This window comes from Osmia bicornis, chromosome 3, assembly GCF_907164935.1.
Source record: "Osmia bicornis bicornis chromosome 3, iOsmBic2.1, whole genome shotgun sequence".
Taxonomy (NCBI): Eukaryota; Metazoa; Arthropoda; class Insecta; order Hymenoptera; family Megachilidae; genus Osmia; species Osmia bicornis.
This window is the reverse complement of record NC_060218.1, coordinates 6,227,870-6,249,771: the sequence shown is the minus strand read 5'-3', so window position 1 is coordinate 6,249,771 and position 21,902 is coordinate 6,227,870. Positions and strand designations below refer to the sequence as shown.

Genomic DNA, 21,902 nt, shown 5'->3' with positions numbered 1-21,902 from the left:
AATACTTTTTACAATTTTATTTTAGTTATTCGTTATTTTTTACAGATCCGTATAAATCATTTTCATGCTAACATGTAAAAAATACAGTGTTTTTCCTAAAAAGAAAAAGTTTGTAACAAACATATTTAAATCAAATAAACAAATATTCAAATTAATTTATTATAATCAGATATGTTTAAACAAAATTTATATAATGTGCAGTATCGAGCACAGTAGGCTACGGAAAATAGCGTTACCGAAAAGCAAAAATTCTCAGAACCTTAATTTTGATGATATTAATTTTTTTAAAGAATTTAGAAAAGCGGCTTTTCTACGATGGAAGCCAGAAATTCATGGAAATCTATCATGCTCGGTACTGTACAGCTTTGGAACAATTATACACTCTTATTTATTAGAATTTATAACAAAGGATGTAATTATCAAATTACAATATAATTATTAAAAATGATCACGTATACTTTTTTGCTTATAAAATCTAGTATTTGATAAAAAATAGAAACTTAAACCTGTAATATTAATCCCTGCATCAATCATTATCTTCTAAACGACGATAACGAACAATATAATAAATAATATATTTACACTCTATAATGGTACAATGTAATTAACAAATAATAACGAAAAATAAATATACTATGTTCACAATTTACAGTTTGCAGAAACTACGAACTCTACTAATTCTTAAATAAACATTTACAAGATACACTGCTGATAAAGCTATGTAACTAATTGTTTAATACAGTCTAATGAAACACGAACCGCAGATATTTCATTATTAAAAAGAATTCTAAAAGCTACTCGTGAAAAGATCAGAAACTTTTCATACAGTCACAGTCTTTGGTTACAGGTCTTTCGAAAACTTTTCTCGTCCCTTGTGATTATTCAAAAGACCTGGAAGAGTTTTGGAAAGCCACGAAGAAATTGTTACCATTTATCAAGAATCTTCAAGTCGTGTGTCCTTCCATTTGGTACATGTTGACGAGCAAACGAGAAATTGGAATTTCACCTACTGTTTCGTGAAAAAACAAACGTTCAACCGTCTTCGACGAGACGGACTTTAAATATCCGACCAGGTACATTAACGTCCCGCTTCTACCTGGTTGTCGTAGGTAACGGGATGTTGTGTAATCCCCCAGGATGCACTGTGCTTGATCCTGCAACATTTTGACCGATTCCGTGGCGTGGAGACCCTCCGTTTCTATAAACAAATTCATCGCAACAGCCTTCAATTAATTTCTAAATCAAAATTATCCATTTCTTAAAAATAATTTCAAATAATTTCAAATATCACTATTTTATTTGTAATATACTTGTCAGAGTTTTGTTAAAAATTTGTACCTGGAGTAAATAATGCTACTGCTTTCATGCATCCACATTCACCGACATCAGGTGAGAGTTGTCTAAAACGGCATACTATAGCCTGGAACAATTTTTTAATAATTAAATCAAACTTTGATAATATAATTTTTTATCTCTGTTTAAAATATTAATTGGTTCAATTTATTTTATGTTGAAAAATTGGATGATAATGAATTCTCAATTTACCTGAATGATAATTAATTCTTGATTTATTCCAACTTCATCCTTTGAAAATCTTCCACGTATCTGTTCGTCCTCTAATAGCCCGGTAATGTCCCAGGATATGGACCACTGTGCTAGGTGAAGAAGAAAAAGTTGTGTCCAGGATCCTTCGAGCAATAATAATTGATCGTTTTTTGATAGCGACTGGAAAAGTGGTAGACAACAAACCCATCTTACAGTCATGAACAGTAGACGAGCAGTTGTTTCCTGAAATGTATAATTAAATTCTATCTTCGAGTGAAATCTTATTAACAATTTTTAATATAATATCAGCACTACGAACTTCATTAAAAGTTATTAAAATATCATTTTTAAAGACATAATTTATATTTGGATCATTTGATTAATAAAAAATGAAATCATTAAAGCTTCAGGTATTTTAATTTAATATTCATGTTAATTATTTTCATTTAAATTAAAATGCAAAATAGTATAATATTAATATTTTTCTAGATAAAGATATATGAAAGCAATTTCATTGGTTACTTCGTTTTTATTTATTACACCTTTTAATGAAGTTGAAGTTAGAAGAATTAATAGAAAAATTAATTATATAATCATTGAAACAGACTAACATTTTTTACCTGTAATAGCTCCCGCGTGGGATTGGGATTTTGTGATGTCCCCGTCGAATTGTGACTAGTTTCCGTCTGTTCCAGGGAATACTCTGTTTCCGGTTGTAGTCGTGCATTCCATACGAGTTCCTTAGAAACAAAAACAAATATGTGGGTGATGAGAAATGAGGAGATTTTAATAATGTTAATATGTGACAGCCATTGAAGGGAAGTATTTTAACAGCCACAGTAGTACAAACAGTATATAGTCAGACACAGCATAATATGAATTCTTAAGGACATTAAACAGTCATTTCTTTTTTAATTTCAAAGCTTGTATTTAGTATTTTGCATTATTAGTATAGTGTCAGTGACACCACATTTTTTTCCTTATCTTTTATTTGTTAACCCTAGAATTTTTTAAATAATATCTTTACTAAGTTTCCAATGACTACCAAGAAAATCTGAATATTGTTCAAAAATTTTCATCCTACAATTATTTTTTCAGAAGCGAACCTCAAACAAAGACACCCCAAGATTGATCACTTTCAGTCGAATGTTTAAAAGGGGTAGGATTTAACGGGTTGCTGTTATAAAGTTTGCAAAAGGGGAAACACCAAGCTCGAGCAAATTGAGCTGAATTACTTACCTGACACTTCTCGGCGGACATTAGTATCTGAAGAAGGGGTGGTTGTGGTGCCAGGGTGACGGTTGGGGGTGCTGAGTAGAGGGTCGTGGTCGAAGGAGAATGTGGTAGAGCCAATGGTGCAGGGGATGGAGAGTCCTCCGGTGGTTTCTGTACCAGTGCCACTGGTCGTGGATAAGGTGTGAACCTCTGGTCACATCTGAACCTTCTATAAATATTGTCAAAGAAATTGTATTGATTTTAATCCAAGAATAAAGTTGTGGAGCATGGTTTACAATTAGTCTGTAATTTTTTATTTTATAATAATTTGTATGTATATTTAATTAAGGGATTGTAAGAATTATTTGTATATAGAATGGAAAATATAGAATTAATATATAGTCTAATTTCAAATATTTTTTTATTATAAATTTAATATATACCTGTGGGGTGATAGAACGTAAGGGGAGCCAAGACCAGTCCTTAATCGGTCATTGTGTATTGGTGTTGTGATTGGTGATTGTTGTTGGTGTTGTTTTGGCTTCCTTGGTCCACGCTCATGTTGTACTGCTAAACATCAATCATAACGAATTTATATTATCTTTGTGTTCGATTTCAATCTTCCAATGAAATTACATTTCCAATGAAAATTAACAAAATTAATTTTTATTATTACAATCTAATAATTATGTCTCTGTGTTTTAATTTATATTACAAAATATTAGTTATAATTAATATTCAATAAAATTGAAGAAATAATTACAAGAATTATTTAATTTTCAATCCAAAGAATTACATTAGTACATGTTTTTCCATAAACATCTTTCAAATTAAATCTCCCTTGTTTATCAAGAGCTCGGCAATGATTGATTCCTGAAATAATTTCACAAATGATCTCTTAATGCCAGAATATCTTCTTGAATAACTTCATTGATGTCACTCAAAGTCTTCTCAGGGGGAGAAAATAATCCAATTAAGTCTACTTATTTAGCTTCAAATAAAAAGTACATTCAAGAAAGGAGAACGCGGAATAAAATACTTTTTATACTCTGACAATTTTATGAATGTCATTAGAATATTTTAATAACCCATTTAGGATCCCAAATTCTTAAGCTTGAGGTATCCAGAACCCCAAACTGAGTGGTTATAAAACAACCACGAATATTTCAATTATCAATACCAGAAATAATAATAAAAAATTCGAAACAATATGTACAATATTTTTACCCATTCTCAAGGATTAATCATTTGACCATTAACTCTCCAGATTAACTAATTTCAATATCCTTATATTTTGAAATTAAGCATTCTCTCCCTAATCATTTCATTTATCTCGAAGAACTTCTTTCCTGCGATCAAACTGTCCACCCTCGTCCCCCTTGCAAAGAAAGCGAGAAACTAAAATGAAGAAACCAAATTCATTGAGCAAAGAGCGGGAATCACAAATCATCCCTGTAATAGAAGGTCCCTCGCTCGATCTCCCGGCGGTTTCCTATTAATATCACCTAAGAACTTAACGGTGGGAGCGAAAAAGTCCGCGCAGGTTGCGCGGAATTGAGTTTCGGTGTGGGTAGAAAACGGCCTGTTCGAGATGTACGAGATGTATCTGGGTGGGCAGGAGGCAGAGGAGAGGTGGAACGACGGTAAGGTAGGTAGGTCGACCAGCCTGTAGGAGGGTTGAATCCACCACGAAGAGAAATGGGGAGGGTGAATGCGGTGGCTGGTCGGGCGTCAGCTTCCACGGGGGTCTCCTTGGCGAAGCGGAGCTGAGAGAAAGAGAAGAGGATACGAATGAGAGGGAGAAAGACCTCCTCTAGACAGAGGCATACACACGTTGAAATATGTAGAGGGTGTGAATGTATGTACATCGAAGAGGGAGAGAGAGAGATAGAGAGAGAGAGGGTGGAACTGCAACTGGGTGGCAAGCACATCATCATTAATGAGGCTGAGCGGATAGCAGCCGTGGATTCCCACGTTCGCACTGGCGTCGCAATATCTGCTCTTCATTCTGTTCTACCATTGGCGGAGTAAGTATCTCTTTCTGACGACGGAATCGCGTGATATAATGATTGGTTACGGGTCAGAGTCAGAGGAGAGCTCGTTTTTGTTTTCAGAGCAATTAACCTTCCACCAGAGTAAGTATCTTTTGAAGAATCTCTTACGTTTTGCTTGATGTGATTAGAGAAACTGACGGGGTGAACCTTGAGAGAAACCCTTTGAAGGTAGGTCTTCAACTGGCGCAGATAACGTTTGAGAATTCTGGATATTCTGATTTGTATAAAACAAGTTTCACGAATATATATTGCAGGAAAAAGATATTAGTAGCTATAAAAAGTAATAGTGCTTGGAGTATTATGTATTATTTTGAAATTTAAGTAATCAGTATATTAGGGGTGGGAAATATTTGCAGGGATAGAAAATGTTTAAATGTTTTATGATCCTAAATATAAAAAGATAATAGCATTTGTAATATTATTATTATAAAACTGAAGTTAGTACAAATGATTTTATATTATAGTAATACATATTTTAATATAATACTATTAGTACTGTTATTATTAATTTTTAAATAACAGAGCGATTGAGCTATGCATGAGTAAAATGTTATTTAAACAGTATATATTGAATTTAAAAAAACAACAAAATTAAAAATATTTTAATTATTTTCATACACGTATTATTTTTTTCCTTAATTTTCAGGCTTTATTAAAGAGAAATAGAACGGTTTGCAAGCACAAATACATGCATGCAATCAGTTCGAAAGTAAGGCGAGGTGAAATCCGCTTCGGGTCTGTTTGCTTTATCGACTAAATTGGCCGTGCATCGGAACAGGTACAAATATTATTATTTTCCGAGAGTAATAATTGTTTTTTCATCGTAGAATTTCCTGCCAGGGGAAAAAACCAGAGAGCTACGTGCTTGTTTGCTTTGTAAGCAAAGCTCCTCGTATGCCGCATGCAGTCGAGATATTAAAATATAAAATTCATTTTTAAAGGCATTCAGTTACCCATTTTTTTGTATCATACACAAGATGAACAACTTTTGTGTCAAATTTTTAAATTATCATAATAAAAGGTAGGAAGAAAGTACATGAAGAGGAAAAGACTTTTCTCATTATCAAATTTATATAGAATGATTAAATTTAATTTGTTTATTTATTTTGTTTTAATTATTGTACCATAAAGCATCATATTGAATTTTCTTTTATAACTAAATTTTAAAAGTACATTGCATAGAATTTTGGAATATTCCTTCTGATATTTCACAGAAGCATTTTATTTTATTGAATTAACAAAAATTCTTGTTTTTTAATACGCATCGTTCATAAAATATACAAATTCTTTGATTCTGTAGCTCACGATTTATTGAAATGTAATCGGATATACCTTAAAGAAATATTCCGATAAACAGGAAGGTAAATATTATTGAATAAATTAAATTTGTTAAGCAATTTTATTATTTAAAATATTGTATGGTATTACTGAAATTGTATGATATTATAAATTCAGCGATTATTTGTGAGAAAACGATAATCCATGTTATGAAATGAATAATTCTTACGAATATGAAGGCAAATTTATTTTCATTATTATTGATGGTATAAAATAAATCGTTTTCAATATTTATCATGATTACGATTTTTAAAATGTTTTTTAATTATGTTTATTTAATAACAAACATTCAATTTGCATTTCTGCAAAAGCATTATGAAAGAATAAACGAGAATTATGATTTTTCTTAATAGATTGTGATTATAATTTGAAAATACATTCATCTAATTATTATTCTACATCTATCTAAGTGTTCAATGAATTACATCCTCCCATCCTTAAAAAATCATCCTATATTCAATAAAAAAAAAAAAACGATACACAAAAATTTGCATGTAAAAAGATGTTTTCCGTAGTCTACAAACGAACTCTAAATTTTACCCCGTTCACCCTATGACGACGAATTCCCCGAGTGCACGTTCCTCTTAATTCGTCGAACAATTTTTCGCCCGGTCTAGGGGGGCTTAAGGGGACGATTTTCGAGTACGTGCGTGCTCACGATCCGGACGTCGAATGGACGCGAGGATTAGGATCGCATGCGCTGGAATGGACCGCGCCCTGTTCCCTTTTCATCCACCCACCTATCTCCTTTTCTCTTTCGACTGACTCGAACTTGCTTGCTCGCTCTCTCGCCTCTGTACTACATCCAATGCACACAGAAGCCACGAGCCACCGTAATACTCGCGTGCCACGTGTGATCTACAATACGAGTTCCCACAGTTGAGTGGCATCGGCCTGTGTATTCGCGACATGGCCGGGTTAGACGTCCTGGGCCACAAGGCTTTGCGTTTTGTCATTCGTCATAGAAAGAGAGAAAATGTTGGTCATAGGCTAATAGAACCCAACAGAAAGCTGGATATTTGGAAAGATGATGAAGATAGGGGATGAAGAGGTTGATGAAGAAAAAAGGAGCAACAGGAAGTGTCTTTTATATAAGTGAAGAAAAAGAAAAGAAAAAAAGAAAAAAATATATATACTGATTGAATTGAGTAACCTCCTCATTTTTAAAAGTCGGTTAAAAAGAAAGAATTGCATTAATTATTTTGGAAAATAATTAAAAATTTGTGCAAAGAATAAATTGAATAAATGTTACTCTTATAATTGCTAATTATTTCAGCAGTCAAAAAAATGAACAGCAACATATTTGAATAAAACATTTTAAAGTAAGTAATTAAAATTGAATCACAGAGAAATCTGAAGCTCTTCGAAGAAATCAATTCCATTTAAGCTCCTCTGTGCTCTGAAAAAAAAAAGAGCTTAACAATAGCTCTAGGAGTAACTAGTAAAGGTAAAATAGCAAAAAAGAGAGCAGTGAAAAATAAAGCGGCACAAGTGTACGATCGTAGAACGTGAACACGCGATGGACGTATGCGGGAAAGGGAAATTCGAGTGTGTGCCACAGGCTGTTACAGCCATGTGTACGTGACGGTGCATGGGGTCGGTGCTCACACGGGCCATGGATCACGGGGCTCACACTCTCTATCCTGCTAAACGGTAAACCGATCTGTGAACATTTCAGCAGTCAGCGATCTCTAAGGCTAATCCCCGAGTGAGTGGGGTTGATACATCGACTACCACCACCATCAGCCTCGCTTTCATCCACCACCATCAGTATCGCCATCAACGTTTCCGTACCGACGAGTTTAACCGATTGGAGGGGCCAAATTCGCGATTCGTGTGTCGGACTCGGGTGTACGACGCGGCCGAACACGTGTTACCACTCCGGAGAGATTCATATGGAAGTCTATCATGTGTGTGCAAACATGTGATTGTGTGGGCGCGTGTTGGACGATGAAAAGGGAGCCGACCCTATGAACCGATTTTCTGTCTTATAGAAAATACTATGACTGTTCCGATACATGTCAAAATAGCGGAAAGTTTGTGGGTGTTTAACGTGTTTCTGTATTGGATGATTGATGAATGATTTTTCTGTCATTGATGAGTAATTAGTGATTAATTGTTATGATTGTGTCTGGGTAATTAGTGTTGTGAGATATTGTTTGTAAGATAGTTAGCGGGTAAAGAATTGTAATAATTATTGTGAAATAAATAATAGCGTATAACAATGTAATTGTAAGAGAAATTTATGAGAAATTAATATATATTCAAATTATGTGATGAATGGTTACCTCTTTTAAGTAGTAAAAGCAAATTATTGTTCCATGGCTGCATTATGATTGACTTATACTACTGCCGTCGGAAGGACATAATTCATTACTTATACGTTTTCAGTAAAAATTGAAATTCAAAGTCATTAAATAGTTGACACCTCTGCTTATTATATTATGGCTTCAAAAATTAGTAATTTTAAGTAGTAATAGTCAATCATTACTGTATGTTTCCAAAATAATTTACTTATACTACTGGCGTTCATTCTTTATCCTTTACCAATTTAAAGCAGAAGTAGAAATGGAAGGTAATTAACTTCCAAATACATTTAATAATTATAGTATAATAAGGATATTTTCAAGTAGTAATAGTCAATAATTACTGCAAGTTTCCATAAAAATTCACTTGTACTACTGCCTCCTGTTGAACATTCCTTATTACTTACATATTTCAACTAAAATTTGAAATCCCACATGATTAATTAATACTAATACCATTATTTAACCATCATATTAAAGAATCAATGAAATTTGAAAAGGTAACAGAATAAGAACTGAAAGTAAAAATTGAATGAAAAATTAGAATGAATTTTTCCTATACGTGATATGGGTCACGTTCAGCACCTGATCCGTTGTCTCTTCCGGAAATGGTCAACTGATTCACGATACAAGTAGGTATGTATGTTATGCAGATTAACAGGAGGGTTAGCGCGCGACGTTTCACATATGTTTAAATGAGATGACCGACGATTAATGGGCTGTCCAACAGGATTATGTGTCCGGCAGGACTATGCACAAGGGATTCACACACAGAGATTCTTAGTTGCATTTCACATGCACATTACGTGTAGCTATGTATATTAAAAACAATTATCCACCCTCATTCCAAATATCCTTCACTCAGTAATTACCCGATCTACTTTTAGATTTAAATTTAAATTTAAATTTTCTTATCACAGTAAAATTGTATTCTTCTTCAAATTGCCACTTTCCAGGGGGCCCCTTGCTAAACCTTCCATTTACCATAGTAAAAAATATTAAAAGAAATTTTGTTTACTATTTCCTCACACCTAAATGTAATTCAATTTTATTTACAACAAATTTCAATTCATGAACCAAGGGGGTTCTCAAAAGTTTGATAGCCCCAACCCCCAGAATTTTAATCCAGTCCAAATTATAGCCCACGTTAATTACAAAATTCTGAAGAATCTCATCCTCATTCTGTAAAAGCTATATTGAATGATTCACAGAACAAAGATTCCTCTCACCCAAATGCATAAATTCGCGGATGTATAGCTCGCAGTTATGTGAACCGTGTTCGTGATGCATCTCCTCGAAGCGTTAGTATGACAGGTGACGATCAAAGCCCAGCTTAGCGCAACGACCCGTTCCGTCCACACACATCGTGTCCTACCGCAAGAGGGAGAGCAACCATCGCGTTGTCTTCCTCTTTTCTCTCGTGCGTCGAACCCGTTTCCACGTTTCCGTTCCTATCTGGCTGTCTCCCTTCAGGACCGCTTTACAGTTTACCGTTTATGTGGATGGATTGATGCTGCTGGCCGCGTGTACGGCACGCCTCGCTTCGTTGCGTTACCAGCCGTCCACTCCCACGCAACCCCATTCCATCATTCTCACCGCCCCTCGTTCCATGGTTTTCTCCGCGTCTGTCCGTCTGTCTTTCTTCCCGCCATCGTGACCGAAACGTTTTCGACCAGGATGGACAGCCGATCGGCCAAAACCATGGGCCAGCTTTGTTTCTATCTTTCCCTTTTCGACACTTTTGTTATTCGTCGCTCGAGGACATGGGTTTTCTTGTCAGGACTTCTCGGTTTTCGGGGGGTTGTATCATCATGACTTGACGACAGTCTCATTGTCACTGAGCTGATCGTTTCTTGGATTCCGAATTTAGAAAATGAAAATAATATGAAATATAGAATTATATTAAAATTGGGGCTGTCTTCATGGTCCGCTGTCCGAGGGTTAATGGGAAAATTGCTTTTCTTTCACTTCTTGACCGTTCTAAAATAATGAATTTAATCTTTTATAAGTTTCTACTATTTGACATAATTTTGGAAAAAGTATAATGCTACAATAGCAACGAAACGCAATGGCGAAAAAGTTAACTGTCGAAGTGAAATTCGAACCACAGTCTCATTTGACACCGGCGACGAAATGCGAAGTGCGATGAAACGTAAAATCGGGAAGGATTAACGCCGTTCCAATTATTTCCTTCGTCACGAACGCGGAAAGCGTGAAAGTTAGTCGTGGAAACGAAGTATCGGGAAATAATCCCGATTTTCAACCGGCGAAAGTGGCAAACACGGGGTGCCGTCGGTTTAATTCCGGTTCAGAGGATACTTGCTACTTTCAGAAAGGGTGGCTTCGAATTATGAACGGAAACAAAGAGATTTAAACTTCGAACTTGTGAGCCACGATCGATTGGGCATGAAACGAGGCAAAGTTTGCCGATCCAAGGGCCTCCGCCCGATTTCAATGTGTACACTGGAAATGATGTTGACCGTACGGCCAACGAGAACCGAGGCTTTAATTTATTCCATTTTGACAAGTCAAGACTTACTATCTTCTGCTTTATTGTTAATTGAAAAGCTTTGTTTACTATTATCATTGGTCCATATCTTCATGCATTTATAATATTCTTGCAATGAAAGATTTTATACATTGACTGACATAATAGAAATTGACATAAAAAGTGACACAAGTCAAAAAGACAAAGTTATTTAGAAAAGACAATGATTGCATATTTTGAAATGAATTTTTCAATATTAAACATATTAAATAAATTAGAATCAATCGCAAATCATTTGCTTCAAGCTTTTCGAAAATAATTGACACATTAACCCTTTACATTTAAAAAGAGACTAACATTAGCCAATTAATATGGTAGTCATTTTTGTCATCTTGTACTATGGTGTAGGGCCCATAGGATTACACCAATGACTTCCATTATACTTAAAATCTTAAATTTAAAGAAAATTAAAATGGTCGTCAGAAACAACCCCTCAACAGAACGAAACCATGGTTTGCTAAAAAAATATCCATTTTACTTGTAAATTTGGAAAAAGATTAAAAATATCTACCTGAGAATAGAAGTGGAGAAAAGGAAATCGTCAAAAGAAAGAAACATTCATCGGACCCACCACGAATCCTCTCTTTCCCTTTACAAGTTACAAATCCTACGCGGTAAGCCGCTTGGTAATCTTCTGATATCGTTTAACGCCATATTTCGCAAAATATACGGGCCTGGAACCGCGCAGGGCATTTCGTTGGCAAGGTAGACGGGCAGAGGGAATGACACCGAGAGGGATGAATTTCCAGTGAATGAGGAGGGTGCTGGTACACGATGGTGTGAGGGTTAGAGATCTCCGGGTTGTCAGGCGGCGGATGATTGCATGCCTGCGGCGGCGCTTCGCGAAGAGCCGAGCACCGCATACATAATATATATCACTTACCGAGTGGTCACCTACGTTTTATGGGCTTTTCACAACGTTTCACCACGTTTTTCATAAAACTAAAGCTATTGACAATAAGTAGGTACCACTATTCCATTGAAGATAAAAATGAACCAATACTTATCGTTACTTTTCTCTAATGCTTTTGTGTAGTGCAATTATTATAGATTCTCTTTTAGAAATTTGGCTTTTGAAATAAATTGAAAACTTTGTGTTAAGTCAAAGACAGTTAAACTTTTGTCCAAGTCCTAAGATATGAACCTTGTCATATTTAACCTTTTAATCGAGACCAAAACATTAACTTGATATCAACTTAAAATTAAATATATAATTTTTATCATTTTTAAACGAAAGGGTTTCATAATTTGGAAGAATAATTTTTAGAGCAGTGTGAAATTTAAAATTGGTGTTCTCTCCATGGTCCGTCGTCCGAGGGTTAATAAAATTCAATGTAGATAATAGAATTCAAGTGACTATTGTTTAGTAATTATTAAAAATAAGAAAAATTTAATAAAGATCCCTTACAAACACCACAAGGGTAAAATGGAGAAGCGTCCTAAGACTTCTGAGCAGTAGTGTACATTACTATCTGATCATAATCACCCTCTTCGTGTATAAGACTCATCTTCGTTGATTACCTTTCTGAACTCCTAATTTATAAGAAATCAACAGCATCCAAGAAGGACGTCCCGCAACAAACACATACTCGCGTCGTTTTCATGGATGATGACCGTGAAGAGGGGAGAACTTGGCTCACTTCAGCCTGTGTGGAGTCTCCTTAACGTTAGGAAGCTCTGCCACTAATTGAATCTCCTCTCTTACTCGCGTCTGGAGCCTCAGCAACCGCTGGGAACCAGAGCACCCGTCCTGCATTAAACGCCCCCGACACCCTGGGCACCCTCATCCCCATCGAGCGGTCTGGTCTGCCCCTGGCTGCCTTTCTCTTTCGATATGTACCTCTATCTCTCTTTGTCATTCTCCTTCACCTTCCTTTGAATATACTACGCCTTTCTCGTTCTTTTCTTATTTTACTTTTGCTCTTCTCTCCATCTCCCTGTGTTTCCTTTTATTTATATGCTTCTACGTGATTCTATGTGCTTTTGAACGAATGTAAAAATTTTTGTTACGCGTATCAGATATTGTAACGAAGTTATAAAAAAGAATATTAGGGAGAATCGGAGTTGTAAACTATGTCTGTTGGAGTAATTGAAAGAAAATAGCAGGGAAATATTACTTTAAACGGTATTGATGTTATATTAGGGGGTAGCAGATGGAAAGCTTGAAATTTGAAATTTGGAAATTAATCATTCCTGTTTTTAATTAAGGATTCAGTAATCTAATATAAATTAGGCCTGCTCTCTCCCTCCAGAAATGTGGAGTGGCCCCCTTCTAATTCTATAATTTCACAATCCCAAAATTCCAGATTTTCAAAATTCAATAATCCCAGAATTTCAGAATCCCAAAATTCCCAAATTTCTAAACAACCTGGACATCATAAAACAAATCCTAGTTAAGCCAGTGAACATAGACAGGTGTTACTGTTTCATTCCACCTACGAATTTTATTTCCCAGTAAATGCTAAACAAGAATCACGGCACAACCGTGACAGGATATTCAGTTGAAATATCAAACCAGGATTATATAAAGTCGCGCACTTATCGATATGAAATCGGATTTGCCTTGGCACACGAAATACATCTCTGAATCGATACGTGTTCGAATGCTGCTTGAGAGTAACAGAGAAATTGAAAAGCCTCTTAATCTATAGAAATCATCGCCATCGATTATCTTAACCGTAACAAAATTTCATTGAACTATTAAGTGGAACAATGTTCGCGGAATGTCGTACAAGAAAATCAATTGAATTTACCAGGAACACACTTGTTAATTGTTGGACAATCTTTTATCAATGGCATAATGTAATGCTGCATTGGAAGAAGATTACTCGTTTTCGAGCGATTAATTAATTAAATGGAAATGGTTGACGGTGTTCGTCGAAGAGCATACACATTCGTATCGTGAATTTTGTATATGACAAGGGAAAATATCGAGCTGAATAGTAACGATCAAATGAGAGATCAGGGAAAAGCGAAACGTGGCATGATTCTGCGAAATCAGTATTGAGTCTTCATATTTGTGATACTTCTGTTGAAATCTCTCGTGTCGTCAGTTAATAGAGGCACACATCCTGCTGTATTATAATATAATTTAATTTAGATTGAAAATGATTCGGATAAATAATTGGAATTTGGTAACAAATTTAAATAATTTGGAAGTTTAGAATTGTGATTCTGAATTATTGCATACAGAAAAATGTCAATGAAGTGTAGAATTTTACACAAAAATTCAGGTCAATAGAAGTTTTATATGAGAAATATTTTAATATACATAATTGTAAGTCTTTTAAAAAAATAATTGTAAGTTGTAATTGTAAATTTAAATAATTCTAAGTTAAAAATAAATGCATTAGAAGGTTTTACGATTTTTAAATTTCAGTAGAATAATAAAAAGCATTTTTAATACAAATTAAAAATAGATAACGTGATAAATTTTCTGCAAATCACTCAATTGATAATTTAATTTTATAATATAAGATGCAATGTTAAATCAAAAAGTGATCACACCTTTTAATAACTTTTGTGTGTGATAGAACATACCCTTTGACAAATCAATTGTAAAACCACTGACAAATAGATTACTCAGACACGATTACTGTTTCATTAGGCCCAACGCCACATTTGCTTAGGAGAGTTTGTCTGACCATTCACTGACCGAAGTCACTTTCTTTGCGGTCCGATCTTGATCCGAAAATCTTTGATCCGTGAGATCACATGAGAATCGAAGTACAAGTGTAATACCCTAATCTACTTTGTTCTTCTCGTTCAGAAATTCTTATTTATGTTTAATATTAACATATTTGCTATCAACAATCACATTATATATTTAAAATAAAAATGAAAAACGAACTTGTCATAATCTAAAAAATAGTGCATTACACTATTTTATATTATTTCACAAAAAAGAAGAAAGATTTTTCATGATGAACGAATTTTCAATTGCAAGTGTTAATAGCTAATGTGTTAATATTTTTAAAAGTATTTAAAAACAAACGATTTTTTTCCTAATGAAGATTCTATTGATAATATTATTTTTAAAAGGCCCTATTTTTGAAAAACAAACACATCAATTAATTATTCCTCTTGCCCTATGACATCATGGAGTATTTTTCTTAATGAAAATCACACCTATGATATTTTATCTTCGATCTCATGCTAATGTACACATTTACACAAGTTTCATCACTTACCGTCCCTATTCATGTTGGCTTCGAAACACTTAGCAAGACGGCATGCACGGCATTGGTTCCTATGCGTCTTGTCAATGGGGCAGCGCCCTTTCATAGAGCCCTCGGCCTTGCAAATGTACTCTCGATTGTGGTGGATGCTCCTCTTGAAGAATCCTGAACAACCTGTTAATCAAACAAGTTCTTATTACGCGATTAGAAGTAAATTGATCGCCTCAAAGTGTACCCGACGGACAGGTCCCGATAAAACGATTGCTTCTCGAAGGAACTAATTGGAAGATTGAATTTATCGAATAACAAAAGCGAACTGTAATCAACGAATCTGTTGTTCATTATTATGGAATGTTTTTTTTTTTAATTTGAAATAATTATTCCGGTAAAGATTAAAGTACAGAAGAGCTTAATAATTACCGTCGCAACTGTAGATGCCGTAGTGTTTTCCAGAGCTACGGTCACCGCATACGTTACACGGTATATCAAGTAATCTGTCCCCTACAACAGAAATTGACTTGATGATTAGTCAATCGAGCAATGAAAATGAAAAGACTTATGAATTATTGTTTCTTTTTTGTTTAAAAAGCAAAACATCTGATGAAGTGAGATTTTGTGTGACTAGATACTCTACTTCTTCTATTTTAATTAAACTATAAGTTTCAGAATTGTGATTTTATAAATTGAATAGCAACTTAGTAATAATATAATATAAATTTTTATAATATTTATGAATATCGTATTTTGTTATGCTGTAAAATGAAATTAAAAATGCTAAATTGAAGAAAAAATCAACGTCATATAATAAATTGCTACTAAATTAATTTATATCTTGTTTCTAAAAAATTGTGGTAATAGGAATTACATTTTCTGTAATCAAAGAAATAGAGATTTCTCAATGGGAGAAATTAGAATAACAAAACAGATTCGTTGATTACGTTTGTAGGTAAGGTTGCTCTATGCGTCTGACTTTATACGGTTGTTACTACTTAATTACTACGGAATCTTATTAAGGTTCCATCGCGGCCATTTTTAACACGTTAACTGCCACAGTGAAAATGAATATTTGCAATCAGTTTTGACTTATTATTATTAACAATGGAATACATCAATATTCAGTATGGTGCAATATGGATAATTAAAATATTAAAAATTAATTTTTACATTATTACTCTTTTTACCTTACAATTCCAGTATAATTCTAATCCTCTTTTTTTATTTGTTAATTATTACTTATTTTATAAAATGTGAAGTGCCATTCACCAGTGACCCATATGGCAATTAACGTGTTAATTAATAATGAGTTGAAAGAAATTAAAAGTGTCATTGTTCTAACATCATATTCATCATTATTCAAAGTACTCTATTTTTCATCAAATCTAAGGTTCTACTAATTGATGAAATAAAATTTAAGTAGAATACTAAATCAGTTGTTATAATTACAATAACAAAATTCGTTTAAAATGAAATTTTTAATTTGTCCATAGAACAAAGGGATGAATACCCCATTAATCCACCGTGAAAAGTATCATCGATACGGGAGAATTTAAAACCGTGAAAAGCTGGCGGAAAGCGGAGTGCGTTTAAGAAAGCGTGGCGGACCGCAAGGAGAGCTCGGGCGTTAATCTGTTCTCTCCCTTTTCGAAGGAACCCTAATCGTCCTAATGATCCGCGGCAAGAAAAACACGGCCATGCCTAAGCCAACCAAAGCTTCCATTTCTGGCCTGGGGAACCAACCACCTTCTTCTCACACCAGAAACCTACCGAACCTAACCCGATCAGACGAGTTACTTCAACCCCAACAGATTACCTTCTTCGACGTTTACACTTCCACGGTGTCTTATATCTTATACGTCTATTACATATAAATGGTTTCAATAGCAAAATCCTCTAAGTTTTATATTTGTGCTTGAAATTAGTCGAATTAGCTCGGATAGGGAGAGTGTAGTTAACCCTTTCATGGTTGAAATTAAATTAAACGATTTTCATTAAGATTTTAAAATAAGTAAGATATATAGATAATCTAGATAATTATGAGCATTATAAATCCTCTGAATCTAATAATTACTATAACACGAAAAAGTAGATATATTTGCAGAAACAACAATTACTTCCTCGTTATAATATAATTAAATATAATCATTGCATCAATTAACACTAAAATTTATCCTATTAACCAGAAGCTAAACACTTCGATCATACATAATTTCTAATTCCATAAAACTGATCTCACAGGTGGTATCACCAAAAAGAAAAAAATCCATTCCAAACCCGTCACATAACCGACGAACGGATCGCACATAAAAAATAATCAACTTCTTCTAAACATACAAAACGAAAATCCTCTAAAAACAAAGCCATTTAAACGCGCACGGAGAGCGAGGCAAGCGTCAACAAGCTAAAGCTCGAACTAATAGTGTCACCAGATTTGCAAGCTTCAAAAACCGTCAAAAAACTAAGTCAAATCATGAATACAATTAATAAAAAAAAAAAAAAAAACAGAAAAGAAAAGAAAAACAAAAGAAAGGAAAGATACACGTGTGTCACTGTATACTCAGCACCCCATGCCCAAAGGGGGTTGCAAATCACTCCTATGTACCACTGGCAAGAAAAGCAAGAGGCACGCCTTATCGAACTGACCCATCCTTCGCGACTGACCAAAGTCGACCATCCCCAGATGGGCAACCGGACTGGAGGTCGTTCGGACACAACGCCGAGAGAGTCGCGCGAAGTCTCGAAGCGTTCTCCGTGACGAGGTGGCTTCGAGCCTCGGCGTACCTACTCATCTCGTCGGGAAGGGCGTACCCGCGATCGCATTCGTGTTGGTAGCAATGTCAGTGTTAGCACTGTGCGTCTGCCACCGGTGTACGCACATATACGGGCTGCTGCCCGATTGGCTGTCGGAGTTACCTATCTCCCCCTGACCGTAGCCATACTAGCTGGAATCACGGGTCGTTCTTCAACACGCTCGACGTGTTTCCAAGAGAGGGTGGGTTGACGGGCTGTGGGGGCGATGCCTAACACACGTACAGAACTTCCTAAACGGCCGCGAGTCGGCGTAGATATGACGTCGACCTGTAAATAGTGATGGCTCAGATCCTTTCATGCCACCAGAATTCCTAAACTTATATAAATTAATTTCAGGAATTATCTTGAAATTTTCTAAGAACCTACTCTCAAATTACAGAGGGATAAAAGGGGTACTCTGCTCATTTCACCTGACATGGATCACACTTTTTAAATATTAATAGTTAACACTTTGAACTAGCTTACTTAACCTCCTTTCGTTTTCTTTATCACCCGTTCTCATAATCTGGTGACTTATCGAGACCGACATTCCTACCCCTAAACAATATTTTATCCCAGCACAGTCTATTTAAAAATGTCAAGACTTCCTTAGAAATAACACTAAATCACTATTATAATGCTTATAAGAATATGTATAAAATGAATAGACACATAGTAATACCTTGAACAGTCGATTTGTTCCATTTCCTGGATCACGAAGGGAACAGGTTCATAGCCATCGCTAGGTACGGCCTCAGTCAGGCTATTGCACGATGTACACCACTTCTTCGATGTGGCTGGTACGTTGGCCTAAAAGAGTTGGGTAACATAGATGAAGAGGGGTCAGAGGAAGGTGACAGCAGGAGGATAGGTGGGGAATTCCAACGGGCGACTAGACGGCCCGGGGACTTGCTGGCCGAGTGGCTGACGTGACTATAGTGGGGTAGTGCTAGTTAGCCACGGGGGCGGCTCCGAAGGCCACGTTGTCAGATGAACGTTACCACTGTGTCATTGGTCGACTCCACCCCTCAGACGACACAGGGGTGCAGATGTATGTAGCAAGGGGTGATGGGCGTATCCAGCACGCCCATTCGTCGACGTAGAACAGGCAGGATTTCAACGACCAACCGGTGCCTCGAGATTCAGCTGACGTCGTAGGCGGCTGCCAGGATTGCGATGCTATTTGCTGGTGAGATGTTACGCCGTTTCTTCCCGGAGGTAGGGTGAAAATCGACATGATGGAGCGAGCTGCAGCCTGCAAGAAAGAAGGGATGGTAAATGTCAATGCAAAGATACGAGGCGAGAGACATTCTCTCAATTCCCTGAGCTTTGAGACGAACATTGCTTCGAATTCGGGGAGCAGCTAAGAGAAAGCTGATGTAGACATTTCCATTTTCCCTTTTTCTGTCGTTTCGAAGCTATTTTATATGTATGACGCTTGGTACATGCACCATTTTCACTAATTTTTGTATAATGTAAATGTTAGTAATAAAATTGAACATGTTTATCTGATAATTCTGTTTTTATATGGTAGTTAATATTGAAGAAGATGCTTTTGTTGTACGTTTACCCTTTTAGTATTTCCTACTAATTTGATGTACTTAGATAGGAATTTGTTAATTTATTGATAATAAAGATAATAAGTATGGAAGGATATTTATGAACAAGGAGAAAATGTTTAATTAACAATAAATAGTAACTCTGAAGGATACTTTGGTTTCTCATGAAACAACTCTCCTAAGATATAGAAATGTTGTAGATGAGATTATGGCATAAAATTTTGATATTAATTAAACAAATTATAATAATAATTAATTTGCAATAAATGATCATCTGTTGAAAACATTTTATCGTTTTTGTTGTCATGGTTCCCCTTTTTACACACAGAGGGTGTTAATAGCAATTTCTATTCGTACCGCGATATATTTTACGAAAATTTAATTAATGATATTTGTTTTAATTTAAAATATCAAATAGCAGCAATGTGAAATATTCTAATAAATGTATAAAATTATTTAATTTAAATTGCCTTTATTGCTCCCATACAATATTCCCCATTCATTTGAGGTTAGTTTAGAAGCTAACCTTTATGCCACAACAGTTGTATATATTACAAATGTATATTAAAACGTAGAATAAAAATATATTACTCGCAAGTGTTATACTTGTACATCTTTTTCATCAAAATGATTACGCGAATATTTCAAAGAACCATATTAAACATCCAATACAGTAATAGCATTTTCGTTAAATACTTTCATCACTCTCATAATGCCTCAATCCATGAAAGCATTTTTTTGAAAAGTAAAACATTAGGATATTTTTTAAATGAGGACAATTTTCCCAAAAAACAAAATATTTCTTTACATCAATCTATGTATAACAATGTTTCTAAAGGACCACTTTTATGTAAAAGCACTCCAATACTAGCCAGTACAATTCTTATGAAACAGAGTTTTATAACAAATAGCGTTAGACATTATTCAAATACAGCCCCTGCAATTATAAATCAAACTATGACATACAACAATGGTATATGGAAAGCTATTTCTGAAAGTTTCCCTGTGGAATGTCTTACAAATGTGTTAAAGATAATGCATGATCAAACTGGTTTACCATGGTGGGCAACTATTGTAGTTACAACAATTATAATGAGAATGTTTATAAATCTACCACTAACTATACATGATGTGAGTGTTGCTGTTGCTCTATTAAATTTATTATAATGACCTTAACAAAATACTTATATTTTATAACTGATTCCAGTATCAAATTAAAGCTAAGATAGAAAACATAAAGAATGAATTAGAAGAAACTGCAAAAAAATTGAAAATGGAAATACGAATGAATATGATGAATTCTGAATGGACTCCAGTACAAGCAAAAGCTGCTTTCATGCGTGCTGTATGTATATTTTGCACATTTATGTTATATTAATAGAAGTACTAAATACTATTTTTTGTAATAGATACATGAGGAGCGTACATTCTTGTATCAAAGAGACAACTGTCACCCAATTAAGAGTGTTGTAATGATAATACTGCAAGCACCAGTATGGATAAGTTTTTCCTTTTCTTTAAGAAATATATGTTATATGTTACCTGACAGGGATGAAGGTAAGTAAAGTATTTTTTTGTTTTGATTCATTTAAATTGAAATCAGTACTGCATTAAACTTATCAAATATTTTACATAGCTGCTTATCAGACCTATCTTCAATTTATTAGTGGTGGTTTTGGATGGATAACAGATCTTACGGCTGGAGATCCTACATTTATATTACCTGTAATTTTTGGGATATCTGGTTTAGCCCTTATAGAAGTATGTATAAGAATATTTAATTTTCTCAATTCAAGAGAAGAATATCTTTATGAGAAAATAATATGTATTTTTCAGATGAACCAGATGTTACACAAGCAACATGAGACAAAATTTGCCAGATATTACAGAAATTTCCTAAGGGTACTTACTGTTTTCTTTATGAGTATCGCGGCGTACCTACCATCAGTAAGTTATACATAAATTATAATAAATTTGAAATAATTTATTCATTGTTATTCTAACTTTAATGAAACAAATTTCAGTGTTTGACTTTGTTCTGGACCACCCACAATTGCCTTGCAGTGCTACAAACTCTTCTTCTAATGTCTCCAAAGTTTCGTCGACTAGGAAGAATACCTAAAACCGAATCAGAGTATCCACATCCGTATTCAGAATTGTATAAAAGTCTAAAACTGAAAGTTGGTTTAAAATAAAACTGAATTATGGTAAAATGAAAAATCTATTTCTTATGTTCGATTCAAAAAACAAATAATAACGTTATGAAGAATGATAGAGTAAGCAAATTAATGTACAAAATATCAAATGCGATTTTGTTTTAAGATCTCCTTCCTAGAATTAATATAATGCTGCCTGCACTTTTGATCTTGCTC

At 34.7% G+C, this 21,902-nt stretch overlaps 2 protein-coding genes across 2 annotated transcripts; one reads left to right on the top strand and one right to left on the bottom strand.

The window, feature by feature from the left end:
* Positions 1-211: 211 nt before the first annotated feature.
* Positions 212-18,521, bottom strand: LOC114872328 (protein dissatisfaction-like). Its single transcript, XM_029179420.2, has 9 exons — positions 18,458-18,521; positions 15,605-15,685; positions 15,197-15,358; positions 3,204-3,330; positions 2,785-2,989; positions 2,166-2,285; positions 1,546-1,788; positions 1,339-1,420; positions 212-1,198 (listed from the first exon to the last, which is right to left on the bottom strand). Exons 1-9 carry the CDS (start codon positions 18,519-18,521, stop codon positions 945-947), a joined length of 1,338 nt encoding a protein of 445 aa, XP_029035253.1. The 3' UTR covers positions 212-944.
* A 1,360-nt stretch (positions 18,522-19,881) lies between these two features.
* Positions 19,882-21,806, top strand: LOC114872590 (cytochrome c oxidase assembly protein COX18, mitochondrial). Its single transcript, XM_029179936.2, has 6 exons — positions 19,882-20,661; positions 20,738-20,875; positions 20,940-21,087; positions 21,167-21,291; positions 21,367-21,477; positions 21,555-21,806. The coding sequence occupies exons 1-6, from the start codon at positions 20,158-20,160 to the stop codon at positions 21,723-21,725; spliced, it is 1,197 nt and encodes a 398-aa protein (XP_029035769.2). The 5' UTR covers positions 19,882-20,157; the 3' UTR covers positions 21,726-21,806.
* The last annotated feature ends 96 nt before the right edge of the window (positions 21,807-21,902 follow it).

Bases quoted from the DNA above. Each gene is read 5' to 3' on its own strand.
- LOC114872328 (XM_029179420.2), bottom strand. From the start codon at position 18,521: ATGTCGGTCTCGATAAGTCACCAGATTATGAGAACGGGTGATAAAGAA. The intron at 2,990-3,203 runs GTATATATTAAA...CAATATTTATAG, and splicing joins TACGTTCTATCACCCCACAG to AAGGTTCAGATGTGACCAGA. The intron at 1,421-1,545 runs GTAAATTGAGAA...AAATTGTTCCAG, and splicing joins AAGAATTAATTATCATTCAG to GCTATAGTATGCCGTTTTAG.
- LOC114872590 (XM_029179936.2), top strand. From the start codon at position 20,158: ATGATTACGCGAATATTTCAAAGAACCATATTAAACATCCAATACAGT. The intron at 20,662-20,737 runs GTGAGTGTTGCT...AACTGATTCCAG, and splicing joins TACCACTAACTATACATGAT to TATCAAATTAAAGCTAAGAT. The intron at 21,088-21,166 runs GTAAGTAAAGTA...TATTTTACATAG, and splicing joins GTTACCTGACAGGGATGAAG to CTGCTTATCAGACCTATCTT.